The sequence below is a fragment of the Nerophis ophidion genome, linkage group LG04 (genome assembly GCF_033978795.1).
Source record: "Nerophis ophidion isolate RoL-2023_Sa linkage group LG04, RoL_Noph_v1.0, whole genome shotgun sequence".
NCBI classification, from domain to species: Eukaryota; Metazoa; Chordata; class Actinopteri; order Syngnathiformes; family Syngnathidae; genus Nerophis; species Nerophis ophidion.
In genome coordinates, this window is record NC_084614.1 from 53427477 (window position 1) to 53441544 (window position 14068).

The 14068-nt window shown below is 39.1% G+C and overlaps 1 protein-coding gene across 2 annotated transcripts in view; it reads left to right on the forward strand.

Annotated features, from left to right (window-relative positions):
• Nucleotides 1–14068, forward strand: part of lrch2 (leucine-rich repeats and calponin homology (CH) domain containing 2) — a 58874-nt gene that overhangs the window by 15020 nt on the left and 29786 nt on the right. For both annotated transcript variants that reach the window (XM_061898297.1, XM_061898298.1), the window contains exons 2-7: nt 3325–3469; nt 9030–9156; nt 9242–9347; nt 13091–13227; nt 13299–13429; nt 13508–13595. In XM_061898297.1, the coding sequence (XP_061754281.1) occupies nt 3325–3469; nt 9030–9156; nt 9242–9347; nt 13091–13227; nt 13299–13429; nt 13508–13595 (734 nt within the window). The remainder of the gene's footprint in view (nt 1–3324; nt 3470–9029; nt 9157–9241; nt 9348–13090; nt 13228–13298; nt 13430–13507; nt 13596–14068) is intronic.

Below are 14068 nucleotides of genomic sequence, written 5' to 3' on the forward strand. Positions count from 1 at the left end.
CACACAGTTAAATTAAGACAGTACTGTACCTATGTGACACTGTTATCTATTGTGCTACTGTACTGGACTGTGCATCTGTGCTTAATGTTAAAGTATGCAGGCTCCATCTCATAGTAGGCCAAATAATCACTGGATTAAAGTACATTGTTTTATTTTCCTATATGCAAACTTTACAGTGGCCAAAAAATATAAACATACTTGTCAATTAAATCCTCTGCCTTGTTTTTAATGAATACTAGGCCCACTGCGCTACTGTATTTTAATGTTGGTCATTATGGTGATACATGGAAAGTCCAGTGTTTTCTGAGGTGGACCTTGGTGAAAAAAGTTTGAGAACCACTGTTATAAAGTACATACTGCTATAATCCATCCATCCATTTATCCAACATTCCATCCATCCTTTTTCTACCGCTTGTCCCTCTCGGGATCACGGGGGTCCATCCATCCATTTTCTACTGCTTGTCCCTTTAGGGGTTGCTGGGGGTGCTGGAGCCTATCTCAGCTGCAATCGGGCGGAAGGCAATGTACACCCTGGGCAAGTCGCCACCTCATCGCAGGACCAACACAGACAGACAGACAGACAACAATCACACACTAGGGCCAATTTAGTGTTGCAAATCAACCTATCCCCAGGTGCATGTCTTTGGAAGTGGGAGGAAGCCGGAGTACCCGGGGAGAACATGTAAACTCCACACAAAAAGACCCTGAGCCCGAGGATCGAACCCAGGACCTTCTTACGCACAAACCCCTTTCCACCATGCTCCCCCTGCTATAATCCAGAAGATCCCATTTCCATACATCTTACAGTGATTCCAATTATTTTAGTCCTATTGTGTAAAAAGTTACAGCAGCTAAAAGTAGCCGCGTGTATTACTTGATGGAGGTGCATTTATGTTGACTTTTCCTGTATGTTTATCTGTGGCTGTGCAGCTTCTCACGTAGGTTGCTAATGAACATGTCGGCTTGCAAAGATAGGCTAGGCAATAGGATCAGCTACACACACATTCACACACTTATTTGCACAATCAATAGGTGTCCAAAGGTAAGCCCTCGCATATATCACTCCCCTGTTTCCCCTTGTGTCCTCTACGGTTTAGATTAGAACAATAATGTTTGCGTTTATTAGCGGAAGCGAGTGAGACATCCAGATGCAGAAATGCAAATCATCACCTTAACTCCCATGGATAAAGTATCATATCCAATACTGATCACATCAATGATGCACACCACAGATTAATGGGACACATTTAGTACATCTCTGACAAGAAATGATTTACAGTACTTCAACCAATCCCATGCCATTATTTTGAACCATTAGTGTCACGTACTCCTGGATCAATAAAGGGAATGCTAATACTGATTTATTGAGTGGCAAAAGAGGATCGTAATCTTAGTGTTCGGTGTTCAATGATGACGTGCTCCTATCTCACTGAGTAATGTATTGATCTGTCTGTCTAGTAGTCTATGGTCTTTGACTACTACACAGAGAGTATGCTTGCATCTTTTTGGATGTCACCTGTAATCCCGCTTTACATACCATAGGGATGAAGGTATTGATTAACCCCTCTTAAAGAACTAAAATAGGTAATTTTCTAAATAAATTGCACGTGAATGCTAAAATAGGCAAGGCCGAACTGAAACGCCAAGAAATAACACTGCAGCCAGATGGCGTCAATGAACAAAATTTACAACGGTGAGCTAAATGACCTAAAAAAGCTTGTATGCTGACAATAGCATTCAAAAATTTTAGCATGCTAAGAATTAGCATGTGTTAATTTGTTAATTATGGGACTCTGAGTTGTATACCTGTAAAATGAGCTAGGAATCCTAACATGCTAATTGTAGCATGCTTAAATGCTAATGTTAGCATGTTAAAGTTAGTATTTTACATGCTAACTGTTTGTATGTTTGGATGCTAACATGTGTGAAGCACCAAATTATTAGACTCTGAGTTGTATACCTGCAAGAAATTAGCTAAGAAACCTAACATGCTATCTGATAGCATGTGTCAAGTACCAAATTATATGACAGAGGTGTATACCTGCAAAATTAGCGGAAAACTCCAACATGCTAACAGTTAACATGCTAAAATGCCAACATCAGCATGCTGACCGTTAGCTTGTGTCAAGTACCGAATTATATGACTCTGAGGTATATATACCTGTGATTGGTTGATTGATTGAAACTTTTATTAGTAGATTGTACAGTTCAGTACATATTCCGTACAATTGACCACTAAATGGTAACACCCGAATATGTTTTTCAACTTGTTTAAGTCGGGGTCCACGTTAATCAATTCATGGTCAAATTCGCCCCCCAAAAAGTTAACATGCTAACAGTTAGCATTTGTCCATCCATCCATCCATCTATTTCTACCGCTTGTCCCATTCGGGGTCGCGGGGGATGCTGGAGCCCATCTCAGCTGCATTCGGGCAGTAGGCGGGGTACACCCTGGACAAGTCGCCATCTCATCACAGCAGTTAGCATTTGTGAAGTACCAAATTATATGATTCTAAGATGTATACCTACACCTTTGAAATTAGCTGTAAAAATAGCATGCTAATGTGGAAGTACTAACAATTTTTAATAGAGAATAAGCCTTCCGGAAAAATAGGAATTCTGGGAAAACCAGGAATTGTTTCCTATTCAAAAAAGATGGCTAGATTGTCCTAAGTAAGTGGAATGTTTTGATGGTGGAACGATGGGAATTGGTTCAAACATTTAGGAGAACAATTAATCAATCTATCAGGTGTTAGGGAAGTTGAATCTCATTTAATTATTGACAGGAATATATAAGACCTAAAATATTTAAAATCAAAATGCTAAATAAAGTGTAGCATTTTGGGAAATAATACAGTGTGTTACCCAGCATGCCTTGCAGTATGTAGTTTTGTGTATGCGTTGTTTTTTATGCCCGCGTGGCGCATTAGAAAAAGTGTGTTACATTGTGTGATCCTTATGTGTTAACTTTTTGTTTTTATTGTTGTTCACAGTTAGATCCTGTTCCTTTGTGCAGTGTAACTGGTGCCGCCAAATGTATTTGTGGCGGACGATATTTATGTGTGGTGGGTCCCTGCAGATGAATTAATGTATTGTAAAGACTGGGTCAACACAGTCCTGTAAATCCTTTTATTTCTGGACATTTTATGACCCTTTTTGTTAGCGAGAGCACAACACAATCAAGAAATGTTCTCTCTAAAATTCCCTGAGACATTTCAATAAGCCACCAATGTTTCAACCACCTTGGTATATTTCTTATTTTCACTTTCTTAATGCGTCATGAAATCCAGGTGTCCCATTGCATATTTTGTTGTTTCTCCGCAGATCTGTCCAAGAATCGTCTTTCAGAAGTCCCGCCAGAAGTGTGTCTCTTCGCCCCGCTTGAATCCCTCAACCTCTATCACAACTGTATCAAGTGCATCCCAGAAGCCATCATCAACCTGCAGATGCTGAGTTATCTTGACATCAGGTGCTCATGCCACACTTTGTATAATAATACAAAACATCTATCCCATCCATTTTCTTCCGCTTATTCCCTTTGGGGCCGAGTGTGGGGCGCTGGTGCCTATCTCAGCTACAATCGGGTGGAAGGCGGCGTACACCCAGGACAACTCGCCAACTCATCGCAGTACAAAACAGGGGCGTCACTAGACCTAATACTGTACTGGGGCACACCTGGGGCACAAATAATTCATGTGAGCGTGCAAAGCGCACAAGCAAAAACATTTTTAGCACTTATTTATCATAAAAAATACATAAATTGTGCTTTAAACTATGAAATCATATCAGATTATGTTGTATGGATCTTTGATTACCCACCTGAAATTAACTAATGCATTTGACCTACTTGTGCACTTTTTTACTCCAGACTGGTAAAAGCAAAAAGGAAGAGCAATGAATCATTTTGAAATATATATTGCAGTTATCATCTGCAAATTTAACATCTACAAAAGTAAAACAAAAAATAAAGCACCCCTACATCTCTGGGTTCTTTGATATTATTTAATTTCCATTTATGGCAATGTGGCTAATCCTATTTCAGATACACAAAACTATAAAATATACACAAAACAATAAAGCCACAGCAGTAGAATAAATGAACAACTGTTGTGTGTCTGTTCAGGGAATCATTTTCTGAGAAGTAAACTGTAACGTCTCGTTTTCATTTTTGCAAAGTGGTCGATCACTCTGGACGGACATGGAAATATTACAGTAACTGTTATACAGTTGACCAGTGGTTCCCAACTGGTGGGTTGTGACATAAAAGTGGATTGTGTGTCATTTTCAGTGAGTCGCAGTCAGATGTGTGCATGAAAAAAAAAAAGTTTAGGGAGAAAAAAATCAAATTGTGGCAACAAAACCAGATATTTTTAGCCATTTTTCTAGTGACTATTAGTGAGTATTTTAGGAAAAGGCAAACCGACTAACAAGTTGGAGGAGGACTCAGGACAGACATGGAAATATATTTTTTAAAATCTAAATGGGGCAACAAAACCCGATATTTTCAGCCATCTTTCTGAAAACAAATACAGAAATGTTACTATTTTTTCTGAAAACAAAACCAGATGCTTTAGCTGTAGCCATTTTTCTGGTGACAAAACAAGATTATTTTAGTCAAATTCACACCGATTAACAAGACAAGTCTACTGTGCTATTTTTCTGTGAAATAAACTTGAATGATTTAAAAATTTGGCTCACGACTTGATGATATGGAAAAATGTTTTTCTTCCTGAAGATAAACCATTTGAGAAGCACTCAACTCACACATGCTTACTCCAAATCATCATTGATGCAGAACTAGCAGACAATAACCAACATTATGTTTCATGTTCATTGGAAATTCCCCCGACAGCTCGTACAGCAAATGAATATGTTTGTCTTGATACAAGGAATAACATTAGCTAACTTAGCATCAACTTAAGACAATGATGTTGCCTAGCTAGCTAGGACATCACTTACATCTCTCATTCCTCGCTGCTTCTTCCCTGCTGCAGGCGAATAACTTTCTGATATCCATCTAGGAGTTACAGTTTGAGTCAAATCAAAATCAAAATAATATAATTAACAAATTGTTGTTGGCTAACGTTACCTACCTCAGCAGTGATTCGCATCCCCCCCCTCTCTCTCTCTCTCTCTCTCTCTCTCTCTCTCTCTCTCTCTCTCTCTCTCTCTCTCTCTCTCTCTCTGTCTCTCTGTCTCTCTCTCGATCCACACGTAAATAAATTACCATATTAATTAGCCATGTGCTCATTGTTACTGGAGTGAATACAGTAGCAATCAATTACCATACTAAGTAGTATGTGCGCTGTTGTCTATGTTATGTAGACTTAAAACTCTGAAGTGTTTTTTTTTATTGGTGAAATTTTTACTGGGGCACTGCAGATCAACACTGGGGCACGTGCCACTGGTACAAAACAATTAGGGTTTATAAACAGGGTCCACTTTTTTGTTAATATTTTGTAAAAATGGAGTGTATGCACTGGGCTAAAGATTTGTGTTTATCAAAACACGTGTAAACTTGATAGGATTGCGTCTGTTCAATGAGTAAAACAGATAGTGTGTCAGTTTTCATGTATATGCCGAATATCTGCCGATTCCGTGAATGCGTGGGTTCCCTCCGGGTACTCCGGCTTCCTCCCACTTCTAAAGACATGCACCTGGGGATAGGTTGATTGGCAACACTAAATTGGCCCTAGTGTGTGAATGTGAGTGTGAATGTTGTCTGTCTATCTGTGTTGGCCCTGCGATGAGGTGGCGACTTGTCCAGGGTGTACCCCGCCTTCCGCCCGATTGTAGCTGAGATAGGCGCCAGCGTCCCCCGCGACCCCGAAAGGGAATAAATAAGCGGTAGAAAATGGATGGATGGATATCAGAATGCCCACAACACAGAGCAAGAGATGCAAATATATAGAATAATTTAACACTCGAAATGGGATTTTTGAAGACTAAAACCTTTCTGCGACTGCTGTTTTGCGTCTATCTATACTTAGCACGTTTGAAATATTTGCGCAAACTGGCACAGTTAGGCATGAATGGCTGCGATAAAGGAGTTTATCACACAAAAATTGAGAGAGAGAATATTCCCTCTAGATGCATGGCAACATATTTGGACTGTTACAAATACAAATATTAATCAAAGGGTCTATTTAGCACTGACATTTTATAATTTCATAGCTGCTGGGTGACATGTGGGGCTGATTAAAACCAATTTCATTGATTCATGTTGGTGTGTTTTTTTTAAATGTTTTTGTGTGTTTTTTTTTTTTTTTTGTCCTGTCCAGCTTCTCAGGCAAATCATATAGTTGATGTAGATGTCCATATCGGCTGTTCAGATTTACTTTACAAAAGAGAAGTGTAGGATACTTCTCTTGTTGTCTTATTTGAATGTGACTTTATTAAATGTATTTATATTATCATTTGGTGCAGCCGGGCCGGAGCAGGAGGGGATAGAAAGAGAAAAAAAGGAAGACAGAGGGGGAAATTGTGGGGATAAGAGGGGGATTAGACAGAGAGACAAAAACAACAACAGCAAATACAACAATAACAACAACAACAATAGAACAACACCAGCACATACATAATATGTACAAATATGATCGTAAAAGTGATAGCAAATAAGCAGTTAGTGAAATAAATAATATAGTAATGACAATGAGCATTTTCACACTAAAACTGGAGCAATACAAATACCAATAGAAAAAGCGCTATTGATCATGAACAAAACCAATAGATTACCTCTATTATCAACAATAAAGTTGTTCAAATGCAACGTTACGTATACATAATGATAGCTAGAAAGATACTTACAAAAAATAAAATAAATAAGAAAAAAAACAAAAAACAAAAAAAAGAAAAAAAAAAGAAGAAGGAATACCGAAAGATGAGAGGGAAGAGAGAGAGGCAACCTATATTAATCTTGTAGATTGTTATAGTAACAATGGTTTAAGCTCTGTCAATATGCCTTGTGTTACCCAGTTTACCCTAGGACAACAGCATTGATATATGTTTGATGAAACATGATTATGTGCATGAGTGTATGTATGTATATGTACTTGTATATGAACAGAATGTGTATATGAATGTTTGTACAGTAAATGTATATGTACAGTATATGTATGTTTGTTTGTACAGTGAATGTATATGTACAGTATATGTATGTTCGTACCGTGAATGTGCGCGTGGATGGACGGACTTGGAGTATGTAGGTATGTAACGTATTTGTGTATGTATGTGGGAGTGTAGGTACCAATGTATGGACGTTTGTATGTATGAGTGACGGTGTGTGTTGTGTTAGTATATGTGTGTTTGTATGTACAATATATTTGACCCCTAGTGTGCGTGGGAGCCAGAGTGCGAACCCAGCCGCCCAGAGAGCCCAACCCAAACAGCAGGTGTGGCGCCCAAGGAACCAGGGACCACCCGCCCCACGCAGCGAGGCCCGCCGGCAACGGGAACCCCAGAGGCCCGGCAGAGGACAGGGCACGAGAGAAGCAGCGGACGGCCAGACACCAAGCCAGCGAGAGAGAACCCCCCACACGGGCAGAAAGACGGGATGCCCCGCCCGGGGGAACCCATAGACCCCCCGCAGCCGGACGGGAAGACCGCCCCCACCCCACCCCCGGGGAGCAAGGCGCGGCCAGCACCAGGCCACCCCACCCGACCCGGCCGTCACAGGACCACCCAGCGCAGGGCCGCGGGGACCACCCACCCCACCCGCGGGGACCCCAACGATGGAGATGGAACAACCAGCAACCGCCCTGTCGAGGTCCCCCCCTGAGGGAGGGGAGAAAAGGAAAAAAAAATTAAAATAAAACAAAACAAAAAAAATAAATAAATTAAAGTATATATATATATATATATACATACACAGATACACATATATATACATACACATACATACACATATATATACATACACATATATATACATATACATACATATATACATATACATATACACATACATACACATACATGTACATATACATATATATACACATACATACATACACATCCATACACATATACACACATAAATACACACACATACATACATGTACATATACATATATATACACATACACATACACACATACATACATATATACATATATATACACACACACATACATACATATGCATACATACACATACATACACACACACATACATATATATACACACACACATATACACATTTATACACATACATGCACACATACACATATATACATACACATACATACATATATATACCCACATACATACACACATATATATACATACATGCACACATACACATATATACATACATACATACATACATACATATACACACATACCTCCGCATACATATATACACAAAAAAAACAAAAAAACAATTAAAATAAATAAATAAATAAGCTCACAGACAGGCTGACACACAACCTCACTACCCCAGCAGCTGGCCGACTCGCAGCAACTCGGAATACCCTGCAGCACCAAGCTACCACAATGGATGAGGGGACTAGACCCAGCCGGCCCCAACCAAGAAGTGTTTTAATGAAAACAATTCTTACAATATGCATTTCCTCACCTTTGGATCATTCCACATGGACCATCACAACACCACATCGCCTTCCAGAGCGCACCTCCAGTTAGCTTAGAGTAGGTCTGTTGTCGAGATTGGTAAAGTAGTAAAAAGTTTGCCAATATATATTGCCAATATATATTTTATTTGTGTCCTTCATTTTAACAACATAACAAAGTGCACAGGTTCGACCAAATTATGCCGTAAATGTGGAGGGAAATGAGTGTCTCCATGGTGACAGCTGGTACACACGCCAAATCCTCATTTAAATAGGAATGCCTACACCACCTTTTCACTTATAATTAATTGTTCCCACAGTATTAGTTGATCACGCGGCCACTGATAGTATATACAATTTCATAGTTTGCACACACCATTTTTAGCACGTGTCACTTCGATCTTGGTAGATCAATCCCTAAGCTTTTTCTAAATGTATGTTGTACCTCTTTCTGTTTTTCAGCCGGAATCTAATTTCCGTTTTGCCCAAGCACCTGTTCAACCTCCCCCTCAAAGTTCTGCTCGTGAGCAACAATAAGCTGGTGTCCATCCCTGAAGAGATCGGCAAAGCCAAAGAACTAATGGAACTAGTAGGCAGCTTTTCTGTCTCAGCTTGGTGAACCAATACTGTTTGTCTGCTTCAATGCTTCACCTTTGTTCCATTTCCTCCTGTAGGATGTCAGCTGTAATGAGATACAGGTGCTGCCTGCCCAGGTGGGACGTCTGCAAGCCTTACGAGAACTGAACATTAGGAAAAACTGTCTGCAGATGCTTCCTGAAGGTGAGTGCATCCATACCTTTTAACTCATTTTCTCTTGGAAACCACCGCATTTTTCCTTCTTTCCCAGCACCTAGCCCTTTCTCATTAAAATAATATATCTTTAGTTTTGCCGGAGCAGCAAAAGCAAATTCTATATCCCGTAAAGTAAAGTCAGGCCTTCAAAATTAAAACATTGTTGCACCACAGTTGGCAGTCAGGTCTTTCCAACAACACACCTCCCCACGCTGAGTTATGTGCGGTGATTAACAATATTCTTCAGTCCCCTGAAGGATTTCGTTTTCTAATTTGTGATCGTTGCGGTCTAAAAGGCCTGAAAAAAGTTGCATTGTTCTTTTTAAAAAGCATTGAATCAGCTTGTGATTTTATGAAATTGCTATAAATGTTTTTTTCAAAGTGTCACAGTAACCTTAACCTCTAAAAGTCCAGGATTTCAACAAAAAATTGGAAAACAGAAACTGTATTGATTTTTTATTCATTTTATACTGCACAGACTTAAAAGTAGACACGAGATGGCAGAACAAACACATCCATCCATCCATTTCTACCGCTTATTCCCTTTGGGGTCACGGGGGGCGCTGGTGCCTATCTCAGCTACAATCGGGCGGAAGACGGGGTACACCCTGGACAAGTCACCACCTCATCGCGGAGAACAAACACATATTCTGAGCTAATTTTTGATTTACTGTACTGCTCTAGTTAATTATTATGACATTTTGGGACCCTATCTTTTGCAGGGAACAGTCCTCCCAGATTATTTTATTCTAAAGATGTCTGAATAAAGTAAGGTGACTAGAATTCATGATTAGCATTTTTTTCTACAAAAGGAGTAAATATAAACAATAGCAATACCAGCGCTGGAGAGAGTACTGAGCCATCTAAAGTTTGGCGCATTCTCTGAAAATGGTCGCTTTCCTCATTTGCTTTTGTCCATCTTGCTGATCCGCTTTGGCGGGAATCGAAATTGAAAGTTAACTTGGCAAAACGTGTTGGGCAAACACACATTCTTGTGCACTCTCACTCTTCAAACCTGGAACATCTATTAAAACTAGAGGGGGAATACCATGTGTGCGTACATATAGCTACGAAACAGGGTAAGCTCATTGTTTGTGTCTTCTTTGAGAAAAACCAAGGCCTTCCAAATCTAAGGTATTCCATTTTGCCCAAAGGCGGGAACATATTCCCCAAACACTAATGAGATTAATAATTGTAATTACCTTACACGCCATCAGTGTGTGAATGGGTGAATGTGGAAATAGTGTCAAAGCGCTTTGAGTTCCTTAAAAAAGGTAGCAAAGCACTATACAAGTACAACCCATTTACAGAAATAATTTTTTGGTACTTTCCCTGAAATTTCACTTATTCATAAATGCAGATGTTGACAGGTATACTCCTGCCTATGTGGTGATGCTCACTGTTATTACATTGATACAGCAGTACCACTTCAGAAAACACTTGGCACTCCAAGTACCACTATGACCAACATTAACATATAGTAGATTAGTAGTAGGCCTAAGTATGCATTAAAAAGTTTTTTAACAACGTGTTTAATCAATGTTGGTTTCTGACGTTGATTCGACCATTGAATTTAGGTCATTTTCCCACCAATATTTTGCAACACAAATACAACGTTTAAACAACATACTTTTTCACAACATTTATGCAATATCAGGTTGTGATGTTGATTGGACCATTGAAATTTTGTAATTTCTCAACCAACAATGTGGATCCAACGTTGGACATTAACATGGTCTCAATTTACAAATACAACTATTTTCAACGTAAGTTTTAAAGTCCCCGCAACCCCAAAAAGGACAAGCGGTAGGAAATGGATGGAAGTTTTAAAGTCAGTTTTAAAGGACATGTATGTACAACCAACATTGTATTAATGTCTTCTGCGTGCTGGACTTGTTACAGCGAATATTTAAGAATGTCACAATTATAATTGCCTCATTATGTTAATACACAATTCCCTCTGGATTATATATGTTAATAATACAGGGGTGTCCAAACTTTTTCCAACAGGCGCCACACACCAAAAATTCAAAGTATGAGGGTCCATTTTGATATCTTATATACATCTTAAAGACAAAACCTACTGTCATCTTTCTGTTATGGGTGGCAAAGTGTACTATTATTAATTATTACACAGGTAAAACAAAAAACAACCGAAAAAAAGAGCACAAAAGTCATGAAATAAGAAAAACTAATAACAAGACACTGTCACTCATAACACAAGGCTGACCCTAAGTTTAGTCTCTGAAATATTGGATATATAAAGTCCTTTTTTTACAAAATAAAAAAAATTAAAACAAAATGGCCCTCGCATACTTTGACTTTTTAGTATGAAACCATTGGTGGAAGAACGTTAGACCTGCTTGAGTTATTGTCATTGTTTTTGTTTTTTCACATATCATCACAAATTTTTGTCTATTTATATTTTTTTTACATTTTTACTGTCATTATTTTATCTACCCATATGCTTTGGGCCAACATAAATGGAGGTGCTGCCCACACTTAAGACACCGCCGTGTTAACCTAATGTTTTTTGCATGGTCAGATTGATCCCATGTTCAAGACATGCAATTGTATGCAACATTCAATTTTTCTGTCAAAATTTAAAGAACAAATACGTTTAGTAAGAAAAATTAAGTGCTTTATTAATGCACAATATTTTAAGGCTTTGGCGGGCCACATAAAATACTGGGGCAGGCCATATCTGGCTCCTGGGCCTTGAGTTACCATGAATTGATTAACGTGGTCCTCGGGTTGAAAAGTTGAAAAACTTATTCGGGTGTTACTATTTCAGGGGTCGGCAACCTTTACCACTCAAAGAGCCATTTTGACCCGTTTCACAAAATAAAGAAAACAATGGGAGCCACAAGACTCTTTTGAAATTTAAAATGAAATAACCCAGCGTACAAAGTTTTTTTTTGCTTTGTGATATGTATAAACTAGGGGTCTCAGACACGCGTGTTAAAGTTGTTTATATCACAACCCTCAGTATAATCTCTATGGCTGTTGAACAGTCGCTTGCACGTTATGTCAACAGCCGCACACTAGATGTGACTAGCCGGCACTCAGATAGCACAGTATAAAAGCGGACGCGACGACATGATCGAGAGGACGTGTAAGGCATTGTCTTCACGGCACGCCCTCAATATTGTTGTCTGGGTGAAAATCTGAGAATGTTATCATGGGGAGATTTCCGGGAGACGCACTGAAATCCGGAAACCTCCCGGAAAAATGAGGGGGTCGGCAAGTATGCAGCTGAGCCACATCAGAGTGATTATAGCGGCTCCGAAGCCGCGGGTTGCCGACCCCTGTACTATTTAGTGGTCAATTGTACGGAATATGTACTGTACTGTGCAATCTACTAATAAAAGTCTCAATGAATAAAAAAAAAGGCTGACACATTGAGTCTATAGTGAGAGTAATTGTTGTTTTTCACAAAGTTTGACTTTGTCTACATTTAAGCCTCCATACGACAACTTATTAGAGCGGGAGATCAAGTCAGTGTTTCAGTCAATTATGACTAAACACCGTAATCAAACACAGTTTTGAATAATTGACTCTCGTAGAGAAGTATGGATTTAGCAATATGTGTCATTTTGTTGTAGTTCTGTAAATAAAAATGAAAAAATGAAAAAGGCATCCACACACACTGCAGCTACATGACCGGTTGCATCTATTGTACATACAGTACATAGTTACAGTGAAACAAAACAATCTTTGTGCTTTTGCAGAATTAGCCGACCTGCCTCTCATTCGGCTCGACTTCTCCTGCAATAAGATCACAGAGATTCCAGCAGTTTACAGGAAACTCAGGCAACTGCAGCACATCATCCTAGAGAATAATCCTATGCAGTCTCCTCCAGCACAGGTTAGTCTCTATTAAGTCCAATGGCTCCCTCTAGCGGACAGATTAATGCATACAGGTTTTGTGTGTTCCAGATTTGCCTCAAAGGCAAAGTGCACATTTTTAAGTACCTGAACATCCAAGCATGCAGGTTAGATAAGAAGCCAGACACCCTGGACCTCCCCTCCCTCAGCAAGCGTTGTCTTCCGCAGCCACTAACAGACAGGTAGTACTAAACAATAAATACATGACTTCATGTCCTATCTCCACCGAATGATGTCATTTTTCTCCCAAATGTTTTAAGCATGGAAGACTTTTATCCGAGTAAGAACCATGGGCCCGACTCTGGAATTGGGAGTGACAATGGTGACAAGAGGCTGTCTACAACAGAGGTCAGAGGTCAATTAAATGCAAAGCTGGAATCATTAATTTTACATTTTGAGGAGTTACACCGTAGTGCGCAGGATTCCAATACACTTTAAATATGAGAACATTTAAAAAGTAAGAAATGGGTAAAAAAATACACATACTGGACACTTCATTAGGTAGACCTTCACGTTGACAAATACTTTATGATAGGGATGTTCCGCAGCCGATACTGAACATATGTTTTAACTGTAACTTTTTCCATTTATTTATGAAGAGTGTATTGACAGTAGAACAATATCACAAAATAATTATTCTCTTTTTTTACATAAAATGTTTTGAGCAAAACTGATTCAATAGTACTCAATACCTTAACAAAACAAAAACCACTATCTACTGCTCGTTTAAATCGTTTGGTTTTTGACCTCAAAGCGCCTGAGTTTGTAAACAAAAACAAACAAAAAAGATTTTGAGAAAATAAAACTATTGGGCAGCACGG